The 19,263-nt window shown below is 43.7% G+C and overlaps 1 protein-coding gene across 7 annotated transcripts in view; it reads left to right on the top strand.

Annotated features, from left to right (window-relative positions):
* Window positions 1-6,943: 6,943 nt before the first annotated feature.
* GRIK2 (glutamate ionotropic receptor kainate type subunit 2) overlaps window positions 6,944-19,263 on the top strand; it is a 581,178-nt gene continuing 568,858 nt past the window's right edge. For 2 of the 7 annotated variants that reach the window (XM_034765972.1, XM_034765976.1), the window contains exons 1-2: window positions 6,952-7,100; window positions 12,421-12,822. In XM_034765972.1, the coding sequence (XP_034621863.1) occupies window positions 12,708-12,822 (115 nt within the window). In that variant the 5' untranslated portion in view covers window positions 6,952-7,100; window positions 12,421-12,707. Of the gene's footprint in view, window positions 7,101-12,258; window positions 12,823-19,263 lie in introns of those variants that run through there. The other 5 variants (XM_034765974.1, XM_034765975.1, XM_034765978.1 and 2 more) reach the window with 4 other exon arrangements.

The following is a 19,263-nucleotide window of genomic DNA, read 5'->3' as shown; positions in this document are numbered from 1 at the left end:
GATTCCAACCTCGTTCTGGGCCACAGAGGAGTTGGATCGCCTGTTGGCCCCCTCTAGGGTTGCCCCTCCCCCCATGTCTCCGAGGTCACAAGACTCCTCTATTTCAGAGTTGGGATCCTTGACCTCCTGCTCCACTTCTCCAAAGGAGGTCCAAAGATGACTGGAAAACCACTATGGCTACTAAGGTAAGCATGTTCCCTGAGGCTGAGACAAAGGCCCCTGGCCTGGCACCTTCTTGCCACTAATACCTTACCCATACCAGTGGCCCCCTTGGGCTCAATGGGAAGCTCCCCGCTCCCAGAGGTCTCACTCATCATCCAAGTCAAAGGCAAGATCATCTGCTCATGCAGCACTGGCAGCTGTGGATTGGCTGCAAGCCCAGGCACTCACGATTCCTCTTCCTGTGAAGTTGCCAGAGTTTCCTTGTCTGGAGATGTTACTGCAGGAGCAGGACCCATCTATGTTTCAGCCAACAGCCTTGTCCTAGTCCCCGGATGATGCAGTGCTGTCTGGGTCATCCTCCCTTTCCATCTCAGAGGACTTCAGTGTGTACCAGGACCTTTTACATTGGGTGGCCACATCCCTCAGTTTTCAAGCAGAGTTTCTTCAGGAGAATACCCATAAACTTGTGAACATTCTATAGCCTTCTGTCCCAGGGAGTATGGCCCTCCCAATTAATGAACCTTGAACCCGCAAGAGCCTTTTGGAGTATGCTGGCCTCAGTAATGCCAGTGGCCAAGCACTTGGAGAAGCACTATTTTGTGCTTGTACAGGGATACAAGGGGCCCATTTGGCTTGGACTTCCATCCAGGACACCTTGAAGTACATGCTACAACATCAGGAACTGAGCTTGGCGCTTAGTTTGCTGAAAGTGCACTTGGCAGCAATATAGGCATTTCATCCCTGTATCCAAGGGAAACTGTTTTTTCCCAGTGTCATGGTGATGAGATTTCTGAAAGGACTTCTCTGCCTGCATTCTCTGGTCTGAGAGCTGATCTGTGGGAACTGAACACAGTTTTAGCAGCTGTTATGGGGCCTTCATTCAACACCTTGCTTCCTGTCTGCTGCCCTTCCTGTCTCAGAAAATTGCATTCTTGATAGCCATGACTTATGCCAGGAGGGTGGGTGAGTTGCAGGCCCTGATGGCAGAGCCTCCTTACATGCAGTTCTCCAAGGACAAGGTAACGCTCTGAACACACCTGAAGTTCGTTTCCAAAGTGGTCTCTGAAACAGGCAATGTACTAGCCTGTATTATTCCCCAAGCTGCATTCCTCCCCCGAGGAGCAACACTTCCATCTGTTAGATACTGTCTAGCCCAGAGATCAGCAACCTTTGGCACACGGCCCGCTAGGGTAAGCCCCCTGGCAGGCCGGGCCGGTTAGTTTACCTGACTCATCCGCAGGTTCGGCTGATCGCGGCTCCCCACTGACCGTGGTTCACCATCCCAGGCCAATGGGGGCAGTGGGAAGTGGCGCAGGCGGAGGGATGTGCTGGCCACCGCTTTCTGCCGCCCCCATTGGCCTGGAGCGGCGAACCATGGCCAGTGGGAGCCACAATCGGCCGAACTTGTGGAGGGGGCAGGTAAACAAACCGGCCCGGCCTGCCAGGGAGCTTACCCTGGTGAGCTGTGTGCCAAAGGTTGCTGATCCCTGGTCTAGCCTTTTATCTGAACAGGGCTGAACGGTTTCATGCTTCGCCTCACCTGTTCGTATCATATGTGGATCCCATGAAGAGACAAGCAGTCTCTGCACAGACCATCTCTAGATGGATAACATCTTGTATCAAGACTGCATATGAGATAGTGTCAGTTATGCCTCCTTTGATGAGAGCACAGGCAATGTCAGTAGACTTCCTCAATATTCCCATATTGGACATTTGTATGGTGGCCACATGGTAATTTATACATACATTTATGGACCATTATGCAGTCACTGCTTCTCCCAGAGCAGATGCTAATGTCGGAAGATTGGTCTTGTGATCCTTACTCAGGTACACTCTGAGCTCCGCTTCTTGTGGGGGGTACTGCTTGTGAGTCACCTACTTGGAATACACATCTGCATCTACTTGAAGATGGTTACTTGTTGTAACTGTGGTTCCTCTAAATGTGATGCAGATGTGTATTCCAAGTAGGTGACTCACAAGCAGTACTCCCCACCAGAAGCAGACCTTGGAGTATACCTGAGTAAGGCTCGCAAGACCAAAGACCCACCCTTTGTTCCCTCTGTGATGGAGTCTTCCCCTGGCCATTCAGTGCAAAGGAACTGAAGGGGGATGGGGCGGCACCGCCTTATATAGCCAGGGGAGGGGCTACAGGAATGAGGAGTGAGTGCCGCCTCGCTATGGGTACTGCTAGGCAAAAGTCTCCAACTTCTGCATGCTGGGTGTGCCCACACCTATTTGGAATACACATCTGCATCATATCTAGAAGAACCACAGTTATGCTAAATAAGCATTTCTTTTTCTAGAATGATGGGCCCTCTGCTGGAAAGGTCCTGCCCCAGACATTCAGATATAGGAACTTTAGTATAAGTTTATCTGATGAACTTATCTGCCTTGACAGTGCAAGGGAAGAGAAGCATGTTCCCAGACAGCCAGTACCTAAATCATATAATGACCCAAACATATGAATTACCAAGAGAACTGCCATCTCTTCTGGACACGTTAAATATATTACTGCTTTACTAAAACTCTTTTGATGCCATCTGTTACAATTAAGTTATAGCAATAAATGAGGGAAGATATCAGGTGGTCAGGCAGACTTTTTTTTTTAAATTAACAGTACCATATAACACATGGACATAAACAAAATCAATTACAAATTCAATTCTGCATTAGTACTCTCCTGGTGTAACCCATGCTAACACAATGTGGCTTATTGTCCCCTTCTAGTGGTTAGCTCATGTATGGAAACTTATGAGACTGCTATTGCATCTAAGCTAAATTACGTGTTTTGTTAGCTGAAGCTGTATAGACACATGTTTTGTACCAAGGCCCAGGGATTAGTCCTTGTACACAACCTGACCAGGAGTGTCATTTCAAGTATTAAAAGTGGTGGCTCATACAGGGACTTGAACAATTGTAGGTCTCTGAAGCTTGCGAGGAATTTCTGTGTTGAGATGGAATGTGTAGCCACACTAACACAATATGTCTCTTTGTTCTCTCTAGTAGCTAGACCAAGTATGGAGATTTGAGTCTGCTACTGGTCCTGAGCTAATGGACTTAGTCCTTTAGCTCAAGTAGAGGCCTATGCTGTTACATCCAGAAGTCCTGAATTTAATCCCTGCATTTGTTTCAACTAGGGTGATCAGATGTCCTGATTTTATAGGGACAGTCCCGATTTTGGGGTCTTTTTCTTATATAGATTCCCCCCACCCTCATCCCGATTTTTCACATTTGCTGTCTGGTCACCCTAGATTCATCAATCATTACACTGGATCTATAATCCTCACCGCCTTGTCAGCCCTCTGAGATCAGTCAGAACTCCTCCAAAATGGCTGTTCTTGCCAGTCTCTTGTGACTCTTATCCTGATTAGGTTAAACTCTGTCCACAAACTTCCAAGAAAACCTGTTTGAGGGATCATGAACCTTTCAAGGTTTACAGTAGTGTTAAAGGAGAAAGAAGGAAAATGACATTAGTGTATTGAATATTCAACCAAGCAAGACTCTTGACATTGCCTTCCAATGCACCCTTCAAACTCTAGATGAAGTCAGTGGGAATTGTAATATTTAAAAAATGTATATCAGGGATAAAAAAGTATACAATACATTGTGTACTTTATGATGAGTAACTACAGTACTTTTCTATGTGAGGGGAGTAGTACTATTTTATCATTAATGCAATAGGACATAGCTATGTGGGAGTCCATGTAATTCCATTCAAAGTTCTTAACAGCAGAACTGGACAAACAATAGAAAACATTTTTATGTAAATATTTGCCAAATAATCATCCATTTTGTTTAAATCTATAATTTTAGTCAAAACTTCAAAAATTCAATTTTAACTGCTTTGTAGCAAGTAAAAATATCAGATTTTAGTGTGTGAAAAAGTCATCCTGTTTTGGGGGGGATGGGGAGCGTCTGGTGTCAGAATTTGAAATTCTGAAGTCAAATTTTGAAAAGTTTCAATGAGCTGTGCTTAATGAATTTTTGCCCATGATTTTGTATGCTATGATTTATGCCATTACCTAGCTTTCTTCGATAACTTTGAGCTACGGTTTCCTGATAACCCTTCGGAGTCTCTTCATATTGCTGATGCCCATTGTTTCCCTAATACAACTACTACATCAATAGGAGTTTTAGTTAGATGGAAAGGTATGCCACTTTGGAGTATGCGAAGACTTGGCACTAAGGAGACCCGGTTCTCTTTCCAGTCTGCCACTGACTTGATGTGTGACTTTGTGGAGGTCACTTAACTTTTCCCATCCCAACTTTCCCCATTTGGAAAATGCTGATAATGACATCTTTGTAAAGTACTTTAAGATCTCTGGATGATAAGTGTTAATAATATTACCTAGGCTTTTGGGAATCTGATATTTCATGTCTCATGGGGGGACAGATTTAGGGAAAGGTATTGCTGGGCTGTGGAAAGGGCAGGAGACAGATCTCTTGGGCATATTAATTCATCCTGGGTAATAAAGGGAGATGTGAAGTAACTAATCTCTCTGCAAAGAAACAATAGAGGTGAAACTGACCTGTATACTACCCATTGTCAATTTGGAATGTCCTTTTAAGGACTGAAATGCCACATTACTTTTATACCTCTCCTCTTTTCTCCTCCCAAAAACATATACCAGAGTCACATATTTATATGCACTTCTTAGCCAATATTTTGAGATAAGATTCTACATTATAATTAATCATAAATAATAAACCAAAGTAGGTTGAACCATCAAGTCATTTGAGATCAAAATATTAATTTTTCTATTGATTTAACATGACCCCCCCAGCCCCTTGTTGATTTGAAGTGTTGACCCCCCAGGCATTTCTGCTGCAGTTTGCATTGTCGTGGAGATCTTTTAATTGATCTCGTCAGTGTCCCCCGGATTCCTTTCTCTTTGACCTCAGGGTTCCAATGTCTTCAGCTTTTCCGCTAACCCACCCCACAGGGGAGCTCTGCCAAACCTGATCTCCACGCTTCTGGTCACCCCTCATCCCCGACCTCTTTTATCCTCGTACGGTTAATACGAGTGGTTTCCTACGCGAGTGTATTTGGTCTGTGTACAAGTTATCGCTATTACAGCCTCGGGCAAATTAAGCGGCTAATGAATTTTCTGTCGGCCATGGAAGTGTGCAGCAAGTAATTAAGCTGTGTACTGTGGGGCCGATTAAGCTGCAAGTCACAGCAACCCGAGCCCAATCGCAGCGAGTCAGTCGCGCGTCTGTACTGCCGGCTTTTTGCTGCACAATGGAATCATTGACTATTTATTTACTCTGCACAAGAAGTCTGCTGTTTACTTAATTACAGGAGCTTTTCAGCTCCCAAAAACTAACTCTTTGATGCACTTTGAGGTCCCACCGCCCCCTGGAAACCATCTCATTGATTGCAGCTGGAGATTAAGTTTTTGTCATTTTTAAGCAGTTCTTTTTGGGGGGTAAGCAGCACTTGGTGCGGGGCAACATCTGTAATACTGCAGGTTGCACCCCAGGTAGGAAGCAGAACCCAGGGGAAGATAGGAGAGCTGGGGAATTCCTCTAAAGCTTCCAGGCATAGCTGAGCTGGAAATCAAGAACGCAGGGGGAAGCTACAGCTAGAAAAGCAGGAGAATTCCTGTAATACTTCCACGCAGGTCTCAAGAGGGAGGCAGAAAACAGAGGGAGAATGGGAAACTCTTGTAATGCTGCATAGGGACCTGAACAGGAGAGAGCAGAATGCAGGGAATTCCTGCAGCGCTGCTTTAAAGCAGGACAGGGCTCGGGCTTGCTGACTGGGCAAGTGGGAAAGGCTCCTTTGTTTCTACAGTTAATTTCTGAGTTTTAGACATATCAGAAGCGAACTCCGGTAATGTTACGGGTCAGGTCGCTTTAAAGAGCAAGTCAGAGAGGGAGATAGTAGATGTTTGGTCAGACCTTCCTATTAGCTGTTCTTTTTGTTTCTTCCTTTCCAGTAATATGGCCTTTAACATCCCAGTTCACTCGTCTAGCCTCTGTATCTTTGTTCCCCTCCCACCTCCCCCTGAGAAATTCGCCTCCACACCCCTTACATTCTCACTATGCTGGGACTCAACTCCTGCGGAGCGGGGAGGGGGGAGTGCTAGAACTCAGCTCCTTTCCACTTTTAGAACTGTGTATTCAAGCAGGGAGGGCAAGAGAAATCCCTCATGTGGAAGCAATAGGGATGTTGCCAAAGGGAACTAGATTTGTACATTTTAATACCTTCCTAAACCCCAAGACAGCTGCTCTTGAAGAATAAATGCAGATCCTATTCCCACAACAGGCTATAGGTAACTCAGCTTCCTTGCTGGCATTTTGCACAGAAGGACAGCTTGAGTTCCTTAGCTCTTCAACCCCCTGGTTCTTCCCCACCTTCTCCCTTCCCTTTGGCAGCCGTTCAAATCTCGGCGGTTCCAAGCCCGACGTGTGGTATAATCTCCCTTGTGAACGGGGTCGGCTTTATGGTTCTGCGGTGCCCCCAAGCCAAAATGTGGCATCCGGCTCGCGGCTGCCTTTGGCCCCAGCTGCGAGAGCAGAGCTCTGTCCCAGGAGGTGTCTGCAGCAGAGCTTGCACGTGCCTGCGGGGGAGGGACTGGGCCAAAAGAGCAGGGTCACAAGCAGCCACCCGCCTGGCTTGTGCTTGAGGCAGGCTCGGCTGGGGGTGTGAGCGGTGTGTGTGGGGCGCTTCGGGGCCCGGCGGCGGTGGAGCAGGAAAAGGAGCTCTGTGCCTTTAAAGGGCGCTGTGCAGAGCTCCCGGCAGGAGGCGTGTCTCTTTGCTGGGCTGCAGCTGCAGCTGCCGCCGCTGCTTTCACTCGAGCTCCGCGCGACGGCTGCACCTCGCTCCCACAGCCCGGCCAACTGCTGCGCTACTTTGTGGGCAGCATCAGTCCCGGGCTCTGCCTGCCCCGTGCACACGGCCAGCCCCGCCGAGCACCTGTCCGCAGCGCAAGGTAAGAACTCCACTCCGGGACAGGACCCCGGCCGCTCTAGGGGCTCGCGCCTCTTTGAGTGTCGTGCTTGGTTATTGGAAGGGGGCGAGCAGAAGGGGGCGGGAGAGATGGCACCCGAGAGCCGCCGGGCTGGTGATTGCACCGGGCATGGTTTGTTGTAAGTGGCATTGTCGGGGTTTCTTTGAACAAATCCAGACCGGCTTGCAGCTGGCTGAGCTGTGCACTGCTGCCTCCCAGATTCCTGCGGACTGTTTAGTTATCAGTCATCCAGATGGCAAACCCAGTCCCCCAGGTTAGGGGATATCTGTTGCTTTGGTTCTCCGGCGCTATATAGTCACGATATGCCAGGGCAGAATCCGAATTAGCCTCACAAGCTTGAGGGGTGTAATCGCCTCTTGTGACCCTGCTTACTTCCTTCTCCGGGGACACGCTTTTGTCTTAAAAATACATCAAGTTGCCTTCCTTAGAAAACTAGCCATATGAGGAGAAAGGATGAGACATGTGCTCTAACTTAATAGTGAGAGATCTTGCTGGACAATAGTCTGTACTTCGTCTGATGTCTAATCCCCCTTCTCTCCTCCCTTCCACCGTCCAGTCATTTACTACATTATACAACCAACCGTCTACTCTATGATAGCCAGTCCTGTAGTTATTGATCAAAGATGAAATTCCACATTCATTCTTTGAGAAGCCATCCATTGTTAACCTGGCTAGTGTCTGAGGCTCTCTGTATTCAATGGGAAACATTCCTTTCTGTATCATGTAGTCGTGACTGCTAATACAGCGTGTGCAGTGAAAAGGAAGGAATGTGTTCAAATGAAAAAGCTCCCTTCAGTTTTTTCTTAGAAACTTGTTGGTGGAATAAAGAAAAATCCTTTCCCCACCTTTCCCAGATACTGTGGGGGGAGGGGGGTAGAGGGGAAGTAACAGGGGGAGAAAGCTGATGTATGGGTAAAGCCATAAATGTTTGCTTTTTGCTGCTTAAAAATATGCCAAGGGGTGCATTGCTGTGAAGTCCAAAAGTGCTTGAACAAGTAAATCTATCACATACTCAGTTCGTTAATTAGGATGCACGTCTCTCCAGCAGCTAAAAAATTAATTACCATCTTAAAATGTCATTAATCATCGGCGCAGCAGAAACTTGGTTATAAATCTGGACTAAGCTAATAACAGACAAGGGGGACCTACCGTTTTTATAGCTTGTGGGAGTGCAAGTGGGCCGCAATGTGTTTTTAACTGATAACATCAACATTCATTTTAGTACTTTGGCAAACGTTTAAAGGGGTGGACCAGGTTACTGATTTGTCAGCAAATCTGCAATACTTCTGTGTACAGCTCTGGTGGGGTTGGGCAGGTGTTGCAGGAGGCTACTGCTTTCCTCTCACCAGATTGCAACAGCAGGAGGACTCTGGTGGCCGACAAGTCTGATGCGTTTGCAACGATTCACCGAAAAATGTCCAAGGAACAAAGAATCAAGGACCATATGTCACATGCCGATTCTACATTTCTTTTTGTTATCCTTAGGAGGGAAACAATCAGGAAGTTAAGTGATGTAAGGCCCATGATACAAGCTCTGTGGTCAGTTCTTAGATATGTAGCTATGACCTGATAATGGAAAGAATTGTCTTAAATTGTTGTGGTAAAAATGTATATCCCAGCAGGTGGCAGCTAAGTGGAACTAGATTAACTTTTAGTATAAGTAAAGTACATAAAATATGCTCTGAAGAAGAAAGACTTTGTATAAAAGGTAATCATTTATATGTAATCGTTTAAATGGATAATTTAAACGAATCCCCCTTTTCCTAAGGAAACATTATTTACATAAGATTATTGTATACACAGGGAATACACATAACACACAATAAGTAGGCTTTTAATACCCAGCATAGTTTTTAACGAATTTATGCAATCTCTACTTAGATTGTTTTTGTAGCTGAAACATGAATTTTCATATCTGCTTCACCTGTGCGCTGGCCCTGGACACTAAAAACATGTAGCTACCAGGCGGTGAAGTTGAAGAACAAATCAAGACTTATAACAGGAAACTGAATATTTCAACCTTATTGTGGCAGATTATTGGTATGTGGAGGATAGGATCCCAGTGGACACCAGCTTCAGCTAGCCCTATATCCGAAAAGAATTGAGTAGCATGGTTGACAAGCATTGAAAAGACAAGATCAGCTCCCTCAGTAAAATACTGTATAATTAGCCGTGTTAATCCTTTAGATGTGTACAATACTGGGAAGGAAAATGCAATGAGGGGTGCTATGGCACTTTTCAGTTTTCATCCTAAAATATTTTAGAAGAGAAACAAGGGTTTTAAAAGGTGTTTAATAACTGAAATCCTGTTAACAGATGGGAATCTGGACGTGGTGGAGTTGAGGCTTTAGCTAATTATATTTTTTATAAATAGTTTTTAGCCATCAAATGTAGGCAATTTTTTTTCACCGAGTTCTAAATATTTGGTGGCTTGCAAAACATTCCTTACCAAAAAGTAAGGGCGCCATGTAAGAATTCTGAGTTAACCACAATCTTCCTTGAGAAAAAGATATTTTCATAAGATACTAGAGAAATGTGTGGTAGGACATAATAAAGGAGATACTTAAGGCAACCCTGTGAAATACCAATAAAAACACAGTCCAGCCAACATAGTAAAGAATAGAGTGCATCTTTAAAAGTGTGAATAAAATACATTAATTCCCTTTCTGTATTGGGAAACCATTGAAGGGGGGAAATGTATTTTGACACTTAAAATGACACACGGCTTTGGTAATATAGCTCAACAGCAATGATGCTTAAGGAGTGGTGCTCTCCGTGGTGCTGAAAAGGGAATGCAGCCCTCCTATCGCCACTGTATTTCAGCTGGACTGGTCCAGGTGCTGTCCATGGTGGTGAGTGCTGTCAGGTTAGTGTTGGACGGTTATTGAGGGTGAAAAGAAAGTTAATTTGAGTGTCATGCATGTGCACAGGTTTTGGAATGTAGAATATTCAGCATGTAATTTTAAAAGCCATTTATAATCGATGGTTTTGAAGTTTCAGTGCTTGTATAAGAGCCTTGGCAAATTGGGAATTTTGTTAGTCTTTTATTACAGGTAGCTGCATATTTATCCAGGTAGTGTAGAAAATAAGTTTGGATAACAGATGGTTAAAATAGTTTATTTTCATTTCTTGATTAATGCGCTACGTTTGCAAAAGAAGACAATGAATCTTATAATTTTCCATGCTTTTTAAAAGTTCAGTCTATAAATAGTGCTAGATTCTGATAATTAGCAGCACAATGAGCATTTGAAGATGCCTAACCTCCGCTAATTCATCACTGTAGCAAAATTAAGAATGCACAGTTACCACGCAGGTCAGTTTTATTCCTCCTTGGACCAAGATAAGATATGAACAAGTAGATCAGAGTAAATGAAACAGCAAATACATGAAAGAGCACCTCAAACTGTACATTTTCCTGAGAGAGATTCTAAATGGGAACTGAAGGAGTCGCTAGATATCCTTGCTTTTAGCACTAGGTGTTCTTTTTAGAGTACTCCAATAGTCAAATCATTTGATTGAATTGCCTGCTAGACTGCAGAACTAGCCATTCATGATACTTATTTTTGACACTGCAGTTATGCCTCCATTTTAAAGACCAGAAATCAGTAATGTTTAATAATCCCCTCGCAGAATATAAATTTCTTTTCATCAGCATTTTTACAATATCTGAAGAAGATCTGGTCAGAGAAAATCAGTAACCCATAAGGATAGAAAGTTATTGTGAATTGTTAACGCTTTTAGGAACACATGGTCTCTAGATTATAGGCAATTTCAATTTTAATATCACTTATTCTGCATGTCTAAAGTATGCATAGCATTATTAAGAATTAACTATAACTCACGTCTGTGTTGCTACACTCCTGATAGATCCAAGAATGTGTTTCTTCAGTCTGATGTTCTGTAAAGCCAAGTCTATGCTGTCTTCATCTGTGATAAAAATCTCTCTCACTGAGATTTTCTTCGGCAATAAAGAGAGGGCAGACCCCAGGCAGAATACAGATTAATCTGCATTCATTTTCCTTGTGGGGTACTAGGAATGGTCTTTTAATATCTATAATAAAAAACCTCAAATAGCTTCAGTGAAAGCTTCACTTTCAGATTTTTTTTTAAATTGCTGTCCATTCTTGGCCAATGTGTTTTAATGAATGCACATAGGAGCGAATACACAATTTAAAGGATCTTGATTGTATTACCAAGGAAAATCTGAAATGTTGCCGAGAATGAATGCACCTTTATATGGAATACATTAGAAAAAGAAAAGAAAAAAGTCCAGAGCTGTTTGAGAATGCAAACTAAATGTCCCAGAAGCAAACTACCAAGTACTGTTATACTTACTAAGGATAGTGGACTATTATATGTGTTTAGACTACAGTCCCATTTTAAGCATAGGTCTCGCTATGCAAGTATAAAAAGCAGAACCTTAATAAAACCACAGTGAAAGAGAGTTTAGTGCCAAAGATAGAGAGGCATTTTGGAGTGTAGAACATGAAACATGTAAATCCACACATCCTCTCTTTCAAATGGCATAGTCGTTTCAACCAAACTGAGCGAAATGAATATGTAGGACTTTCAATTCAGCATTAGATTTATTTATTTTTTGAACACTGCAAAATTGTTCTGGACTTTGCTAAAGCTTGGATGTTCGGTGATCAGAGTCCGCTACAAGTTGCCAAAAGATAGTCAGCATACAAGTCATCACGTTTACATTAATAGCAGTAAATGTACATAAGTAATAGAAAGCGAATTAAACTATTGGGACCTTTTTAGCCTAAGCCTTAGCCTGATACTGATACCCTTCATGACATACTGTCACCCCTTGTAATACCTCCTCTTTCAGAACTCCGAGGCTAAGTGATTTCCACCTAGCTAGTCAGCTGTTAAAATTCAGGAGCTGATTTTGATAGACCCGCGCGCGCACGTACACCATAGCTGCCCCTTTGCAGGAAAATAGCTATTGTTGAAAATAAACACATAATAATTGTACGCACGTAAATAAAACGGAGCTCATTTTTCAACAACGCGAGGCGATCGGGTCGGTTGCATGGCAGAAATTGGGAAGGCTGCCTGGCAGACAGCCTTAAGAAGCGAAGAGCTATCTCAATTTTTCTCACTTAATCTTGGCTTCACGTCAGAAGCTGTGCAGCAGTGCAGTAGAATGGGAGCACAGCAAAAGCTTCGCCACTAAAATGCCTGGAGCTCGTTGACTCTCGCTATGTGGCGATAGCTCAGCGATTTCTCGAACTGGATTACTTATTGATTTCCCTCCTTTCTTGCCTCCCAGGTTTACCCGGCTGGACATTGTGTGTTTGGATTTCGCAAGGATTCTCCCCCGACTAACATGGATGTCCCACCATTCCTTGCAGTTGAAGGTTGCTCCTTGGCGCAGTGAATGAAGAACATGCAGGGATTGCTAATGGGTTTGGGAAGCGTAGACTCTCTCCTCTCTCTGTGACCATGCCGTGATCGTGTCTGAGGGCTAACAGTCTACGTATCCTCATTCTTACCCTACCGGGGAACCTGACGCTTATAAGGGGGAAGTAAGGCAGCGCGTGTGTGCATAGAAACACCATGAAGATTATTTCCCCGATTCTAACTAATCCAGTCTTCAGATGCACCATTAGACTCCTTCTTTGCTTACTGTGGATTGGATATTCTCAAGGAACTACACATGTATTAAGATTTGGTAAGATTTCCCCCGCACTTTACATTGTGTATTTCAGGCTGAATAGTTATATGCACAATTATGTCAATAGATGGGGAGCGGGGAGAGAGACGATGCTGTGGGGGATACTATTGGAGTCAGTTACCGAAGACCCTCTTTATTTTGTGTCCGCATGGCTAAACTAATGTTTGTTTTTGTGTCGCCGATGATAGTAATAATAGGGGAAAATGACTGGCAAACGTGCTTCCCGGAAGCTCTGCGGGGTGATCAGAGCTCGTGTGGCTTCCTCGTGCTGTGCCTTTTTTGTTTCCATAGCAGTAGGAAACGCGGCTAAAATAGCTGTTGATTAGTTAAAAATCTGACAACTACTTGGTAAGTTTCGACCTACAGCTTTTCCAGTCGGAGCTTCAGGGCAGATTCAATATTAATGTGACCCTGGAAGAGACCTTCAGTTCTGTTGTTCTTGAAAGATCTTTTAGTTTACTTTAGTGGTGATTCCGCTGTAGTAGAACAGATTCTTTATTAACAATTAGTGGGATACCAAAGAGGCATCGATGCAGGGCTCTGACACATTTCAGAAAAGCTCCTCTCATCAGGGAAAGTGACTTGGTAATTATTTCCCCTGTAAGACAAAGAGACTGAGAGATGTCATAGGCAGATCAGTGAAAATTTCAGTGAAAGCAAGCATAGCGGTTTCCCAGATCAAAGAAACCCTCAGCGTCTCGTGGAAACTAGTATTAAAAACCGGGTGTGAAATTTCTGTTAGAAAGCCTCCCACATATAGGGTTGGTGAGGGGAGTAGAAACAAGAGGAATGTTCAAAAACAGCTCGAAGCTCATGTTGTTTCCTGCCTTTGGGGCAGAGCTGGGCATGAAAAGTTCTGCGAAGTAGATAAGAGTTAAGGTGGTGAGAATTGCGAAGAGCACTGATCAATTCAATCGCCAGCCTAAGTGGTACTACCTTAGTGTTTGTGTGTGACTTACTCTCTCATATTGTACACGCGTTGGAAAAGTTGCAGTGCCAAGCAAGCGGCATCCTGTGTGCCAGCTTGTTACCTATGCAAAAGAAAATGCTGCTTTTCCTTTTCTGTATCTGCATTGTTTACACTGTAGCAATTGCAGGAGCCATTAACAGCTCTCGTTTGCTTTGGAAAGGTAGAATGACTTGCATTTCTTTAAAAAATCATTTTCATGTTGAATGGAAGGCTGGTAATGATTAAAAAGGCGACGGGTTGTTATTGATCTCCTGTGCTGAATTCCTAGTGTACTTTCTTCTGCCTTCATCTGGTCTAAAGGTGGTGCTTAAGGCCCGTTGCTGTTAGCAACCATCTTCAGGAATGCTTGTTTCTTTGGACACGGCTAAACAGGTCCATATATCATCGCGGGATTTATTTTGCATTGAATCGGCTCCGTTGCCATTGCAGTGCAATCATGCAATGACTGAATGTCGTCTGGCGCTGCCCAGTTATCCGTCTGTACCCGAAACAGGTTCACAATTGTTGCTGAGCGTTGGTATCTATGCGTTTGAATTACTGTCAGAGGTAGCTATGAAAACAGGCACCCTTCCATCCCCACTATCGCCAAACGCTGATCTGTGGGTTAATTCAAGCTGTCCTCGTCAGTAACAGCATCCGTGTTGAATTATGAGGCTGGAACACTTATTAGAATATCATTGATCACCCTGTGTTTTTATATTAGAAAATTAAGACTCTTAAGGTCACAGCGGGGTTTTATTGGGTTCCTTTCCCAAAGGGCTGACACTTGGCGGCATGTAGTGTGTTTTTCTAGACTAACTTCCTTTCTCGGTCTGTCTCCGGGACAGACATCTCGATTTTGGGGTTAGACTCCGATGGTTGGTGTTCACACTGGTTTGTTGCAACAAACTAGAAAGACACTTCGGAACCATTTGGTGCCTTTCCGTGCTTAAAAAGTTGCCTTTCCTCTCGGTCTCTGCGGGTTGGGGGAGGGGCGGCAAAGTTATTTTTGTTTATTTCTCGTGTGGAGTCCTGGGAGTGAGGGAAAGGGCTTCTTTTTGCTTGTCAGAGTGGCCTGTTGCATGTCTCTCATTGTGATCGAGTTTAGCTTTTAATTTAGTCCAGGAGTAAAACTGCCCTTACTCTGAATGTAAGAGAAGGGCTGTGCATTCCCAGGAGGGTTAGATCATTTGGCTGGGGGAAGCCGGGAATAACAATTGTGTACTGAAAATATGAATTATTTCAAGTGGTAATCATATCGCGCCCACCTCTCCCCGCCTTCTCCCTCCCCGGCCCCAGTTCCCACCGTGCTACATGCCACTCCGAAATGTCCTTGCTACTGAACTGATGGGTCGCCTGTTGTTGCCCATCGGAGTTCTTCCTGGGTCTAGGCAGGAGCGCAGAAGATTCCCTTTAAAAGGCAGCCTGCCACCCCCGCTTTTCCTTCGCAGCTAGCAGCGCTATGGCAACAGGGGAGATCTTGTAGCTAGCCAGAGCTCCAGCCCCCTCATTCCTCCTGTGCAAATGAACCCACCATGGAGTCGCATTGTCCTTCCCACGGCTGTGCCATTGTTGAGACTAGCCGGCCAGTCCTGTCAGCCTCCCTCTCTCTCTCTCTCTCCAAGCTACCTTTCAGCAACAGCACAGGAAAGCCGAACGCCCGGGTTATTTGTCATAGGCAGACTCATTTTTACCCACGTGCTTTGGATCGAACCCAGGAAAGGCTGATGTGCTACCATAACTAACTCTCTAGTAACATTGAGTCAACCTAGTCTTTACCCACCCAGGCCAGTTGCAGGGAAAATGCCTGCGTGGATTTCTGACTCCTGTTGCTGGAGCAGGACCAGCTGATATTTTGGCACAGCAATAAAGCGATCCCTTGTAAATGGCATACAGCCAACTCTCTCATTGCAGTTCCCGAATACTTTCCTATACAAAAGCCCGGAAAACAATAGGCACGAGGCTTGTCCCCACGGTAGTCAAGGATTTGAAAGAGAATTAAGGCCAGGCACTGAAAATATTATTGTGATTATAACACGAGGTTCTAGACTTAGAATAAAAGGAGAGGCCAGGACGGTGTCTTATCATTTGCATCACTGTTGTCTCCGCTGTGTTAAGTCTAACTCTGGCAGAAATCCATACCTTAGCTCTTGGAGTTGCACAAAAGCAGAAATGCACAGGTAAGTCGGTCCGTGGATCACTTTTTAAACGTACTGTTGATTTATAAGAAAAGCAGGTCCTATAACCTGAAACAAACACACCTCTGTGCACATCATTAAGCCACTCCGTAAATCAGCCCGCCCTCACCGCCACACACGATGGTCTAGTCTTTCCATCACTATCTTTACCTGTATTTGTTTGCCCACAGCAGCCTACTTACCCGCAAGAGCGGGGTTACTGCGTTAGTGAGAGCCCCAGACCAAAGCGTTTCAGGACTAAGATAAGCAACTTCGGCTGGTGCTGAGTTTAGATGCATCTACTACTGATTTTTTAAATGTCCACGGTATTTTCCTAGTGCACAATCACCTCCCCGGGTCCCCTCTTCAAAGCACCACAAGCTGATCAGAAACAAGCAGTGTTTAAGAATCAGAGTCCTCTGGTTCTAACAAAACAAAACAGGACAAAGGAGCTAGGAGGTAGCAGAAATCCTGGTGTAAAAGCAGCGCCCAGCAAGTACTGTTAGTGCTCAGAGGTTAAATACGACAACTATATACAGTATATAATAACAGTAACACTCTCCAGTGTGGTATGGGATAATGGAACATTTAAAAACCTTGGGCTACTTCAAATAACCGATTTTAGATGTTTTGAGCATTTAAAAATGCCCCATCTTATTTAAATCGCACCTTTCAGGATTTCTAATTCATGCTAGGCCCTTCCTATATTTAAGAGCAGGAATCTGAAGCCAGACATCATCAGCCTGACAACTGGCTAGAATTTGGTCACTTGGGATTAATTTACATTTCCCCTAATTACAAGCACTGTCCGTGAATGTATATTGAAGATACAAAGCTCTGAACCATGACTAGTCGCTTGACCTTATGTCACTCCCTCTCTCTCCTCTTTATTTTCAATATCAGTGTAAAAACAAACCTTCAAGGAAATGAAATCACAAAATGCCACTTCTACATACACAAAAGAAAGGAAGGCTGAGAATCAGGACTATAACTCCCTATGGAAAGTGACCTTCTGTTGTTCAGATGTTGTGGGTGTCTCCAATAAAAACAGATTTCAAGCCTGTGGGGAGAGTTAGCTGAATATTGTGGTTAGTTACTCTTCTAAATTTAATTACACAGATTCTTTCCCTTGTGGGTGCAAAAGCAAAGGAAGGTCCAACTCTCTCTCTAAGGGAATGCGGTAGAACTAGGAACTGTCAGAACTTCAGGTTGAACTCTGAAAAGCAACTAAACGGAGACCGGGAAAGCATAGGGAATATTGATCCGTTCCCTTATCAGCTCCTTCAAGTGTTACATTTGCCTGTTTGCCCTAAATCAAATTGGGAAAAATATGTCCAGAAAACAATTGAAAGTGGTTTTATTGTCTTAAAAATAAAAAGGAAAACTCACCTTATTTTTGGTCTCTTTTCTAATGGCTCCCAGTGACAGGAATTACTGCACAGCAGGGGCTTCTTTAATGAAGATTTGGCATTTGGGCTTCAGCTCCGTTATTGCCTCGTTATGTTCATTCCCAGTGAGCCAAATGAGTCTCTTTTCATAGAAACTTTTACCACGCGCCAGAATAAATAAGACACTACGTGGCCAGAAGCTGGAATTAGCTCCCAATGCCATCGCGGATGGCCAACTATGTATTACCGATCGTTTTGCCAGACCATCGTTAAAACTAGCAAAGACACTAGGTAGCATACAGGGAAAGCTGGCTTTCTGGACACTGGGATCATATAGTTTGCAGGCTCCCCAGACATACATTTATACCTCTCGGGCAATAGTGTTTTACTGCTTTGTACTCTGTGTTAGTCATCTCGAGTGTGGAGTTTCTTTCCATTTGATTCCTCTTCCGCCGACATGACTGTACTGTACATTGCTATTGCAATCCTCAAACTGGGAAGGTAAAGTCAGACCGAGTTTAAGTGGAAGGATCTATTCTATTTACCCATCTTTCGACATGTACTTAATCTATGCGTGTGCACGTGTGTGTGTGTGGGGGGGGAGGGGGTGTTATCTGTCTTCAGATCAGGGAAATGGTGAAATCTGGAAAAGAGCTGTCGGGTTCAGCAACCCTTAAAGATTCTGGACTGCTGTATTTCTCTGTTTATTGGGAGCCAGTGAAAATTTTACTTGCCAAGGGCAAGGAGCCTTCAATGTGTATTAAAGTCCTCAGAGCGAGGTATTCAAAATCTGTCTTAAACATAACAACAGCAGCAGCAATCTTTGGAGGAAGAGTAAGGTTAAGGGCCTCGGGAAGAAAAGAAGGAGGTGAGAAGCATTGTTATTGACTGGTGCAGATTAAACAGCACAGAGGAAGATTTCAATTTGATAACGTCACAGCCCTTCCTGTTTGTCTTTGCTGCTTCTGCTGACAATTTTGTAAGGTAATTAAACTGGCTGATTGAAGTCGCAGTGGTCATGGGGCGATAAAGACCATTTGGATTTAATGGAATTTAAAAAACAACATTGCACTGCACACAACTCTTACAGAACAAGAATTTTAATGACCCATTCAGGGTGCTGACTAAATAGAACGTCCTGAACAAGTTTAATTGAAAGGGCAAACGAGATTAGCTGCACACAGTCTTTATTGCTGTAGATAGGGGAATTAAAATTATCCTTTTAAAAGACTCATTATTACATTATCAAGATTGAATGCAGGTTAAGTAAGCTCTCTTCTATGCTGAGCTTTTGTAACATCCCTGGATCCCTTTACCCCACTGTTTAGAACCAAGCACACTTGTACAAGGATTTGCACACAACTGTCCCATGAATCAAGTGATCAGACGTATAATTTACTTTTTTATTGACTGTTACTGATCTTTGGAAGGCATGGAAAGTTCAAGTAATGCTTTCAATGTAAATGTGGTTGATGAGTGAAATGGTTTCTGTTACTGGAGATAAGAAACCAGAGAAAAAGAGATTTACTTTTCTTTTCTAAATGTGAATACTAAGGATTTTCCTTTTAACAAGGAGAAAACCCACTCCCATCAGAAACTAACAAATGTTTTGCAGTCATTGCAAACAACTGCAAGTCTGATGTCTCATATTTAGATTTACATACATTGTTTTTTCAGAGTTTTAATCTTTCCTTCCCTTAATCTCTTCTACTGAAATTATTATTATATGTTCAGTGAATAATGCAAAGGAGAAACTAGAAAGTACCTTATTTTCATACTCTCCAATCTGCAAGGCAAATTAATGTTGGCTGAATAATCTTATTATAAATGTGCTGTAATGCATGTTAGAAGATTAGATTAAACAATGCACAACATAACATTATTAGGTCACATTTGAACTGAAACTTTGGGAATCAGAGGCCAG

The sequence above is a fragment of the Trachemys scripta genome, chromosome 3 (genome assembly GCF_013100865.1).
Source record: "Trachemys scripta elegans isolate TJP31775 chromosome 3, CAS_Tse_1.0, whole genome shotgun sequence".
Lineage (NCBI taxonomy): Eukaryota > Metazoa > Chordata > Testudines > Emydidae > Trachemys > Trachemys scripta.
This window is presented reverse-complemented; position numbering and strand designations above follow the sequence as displayed.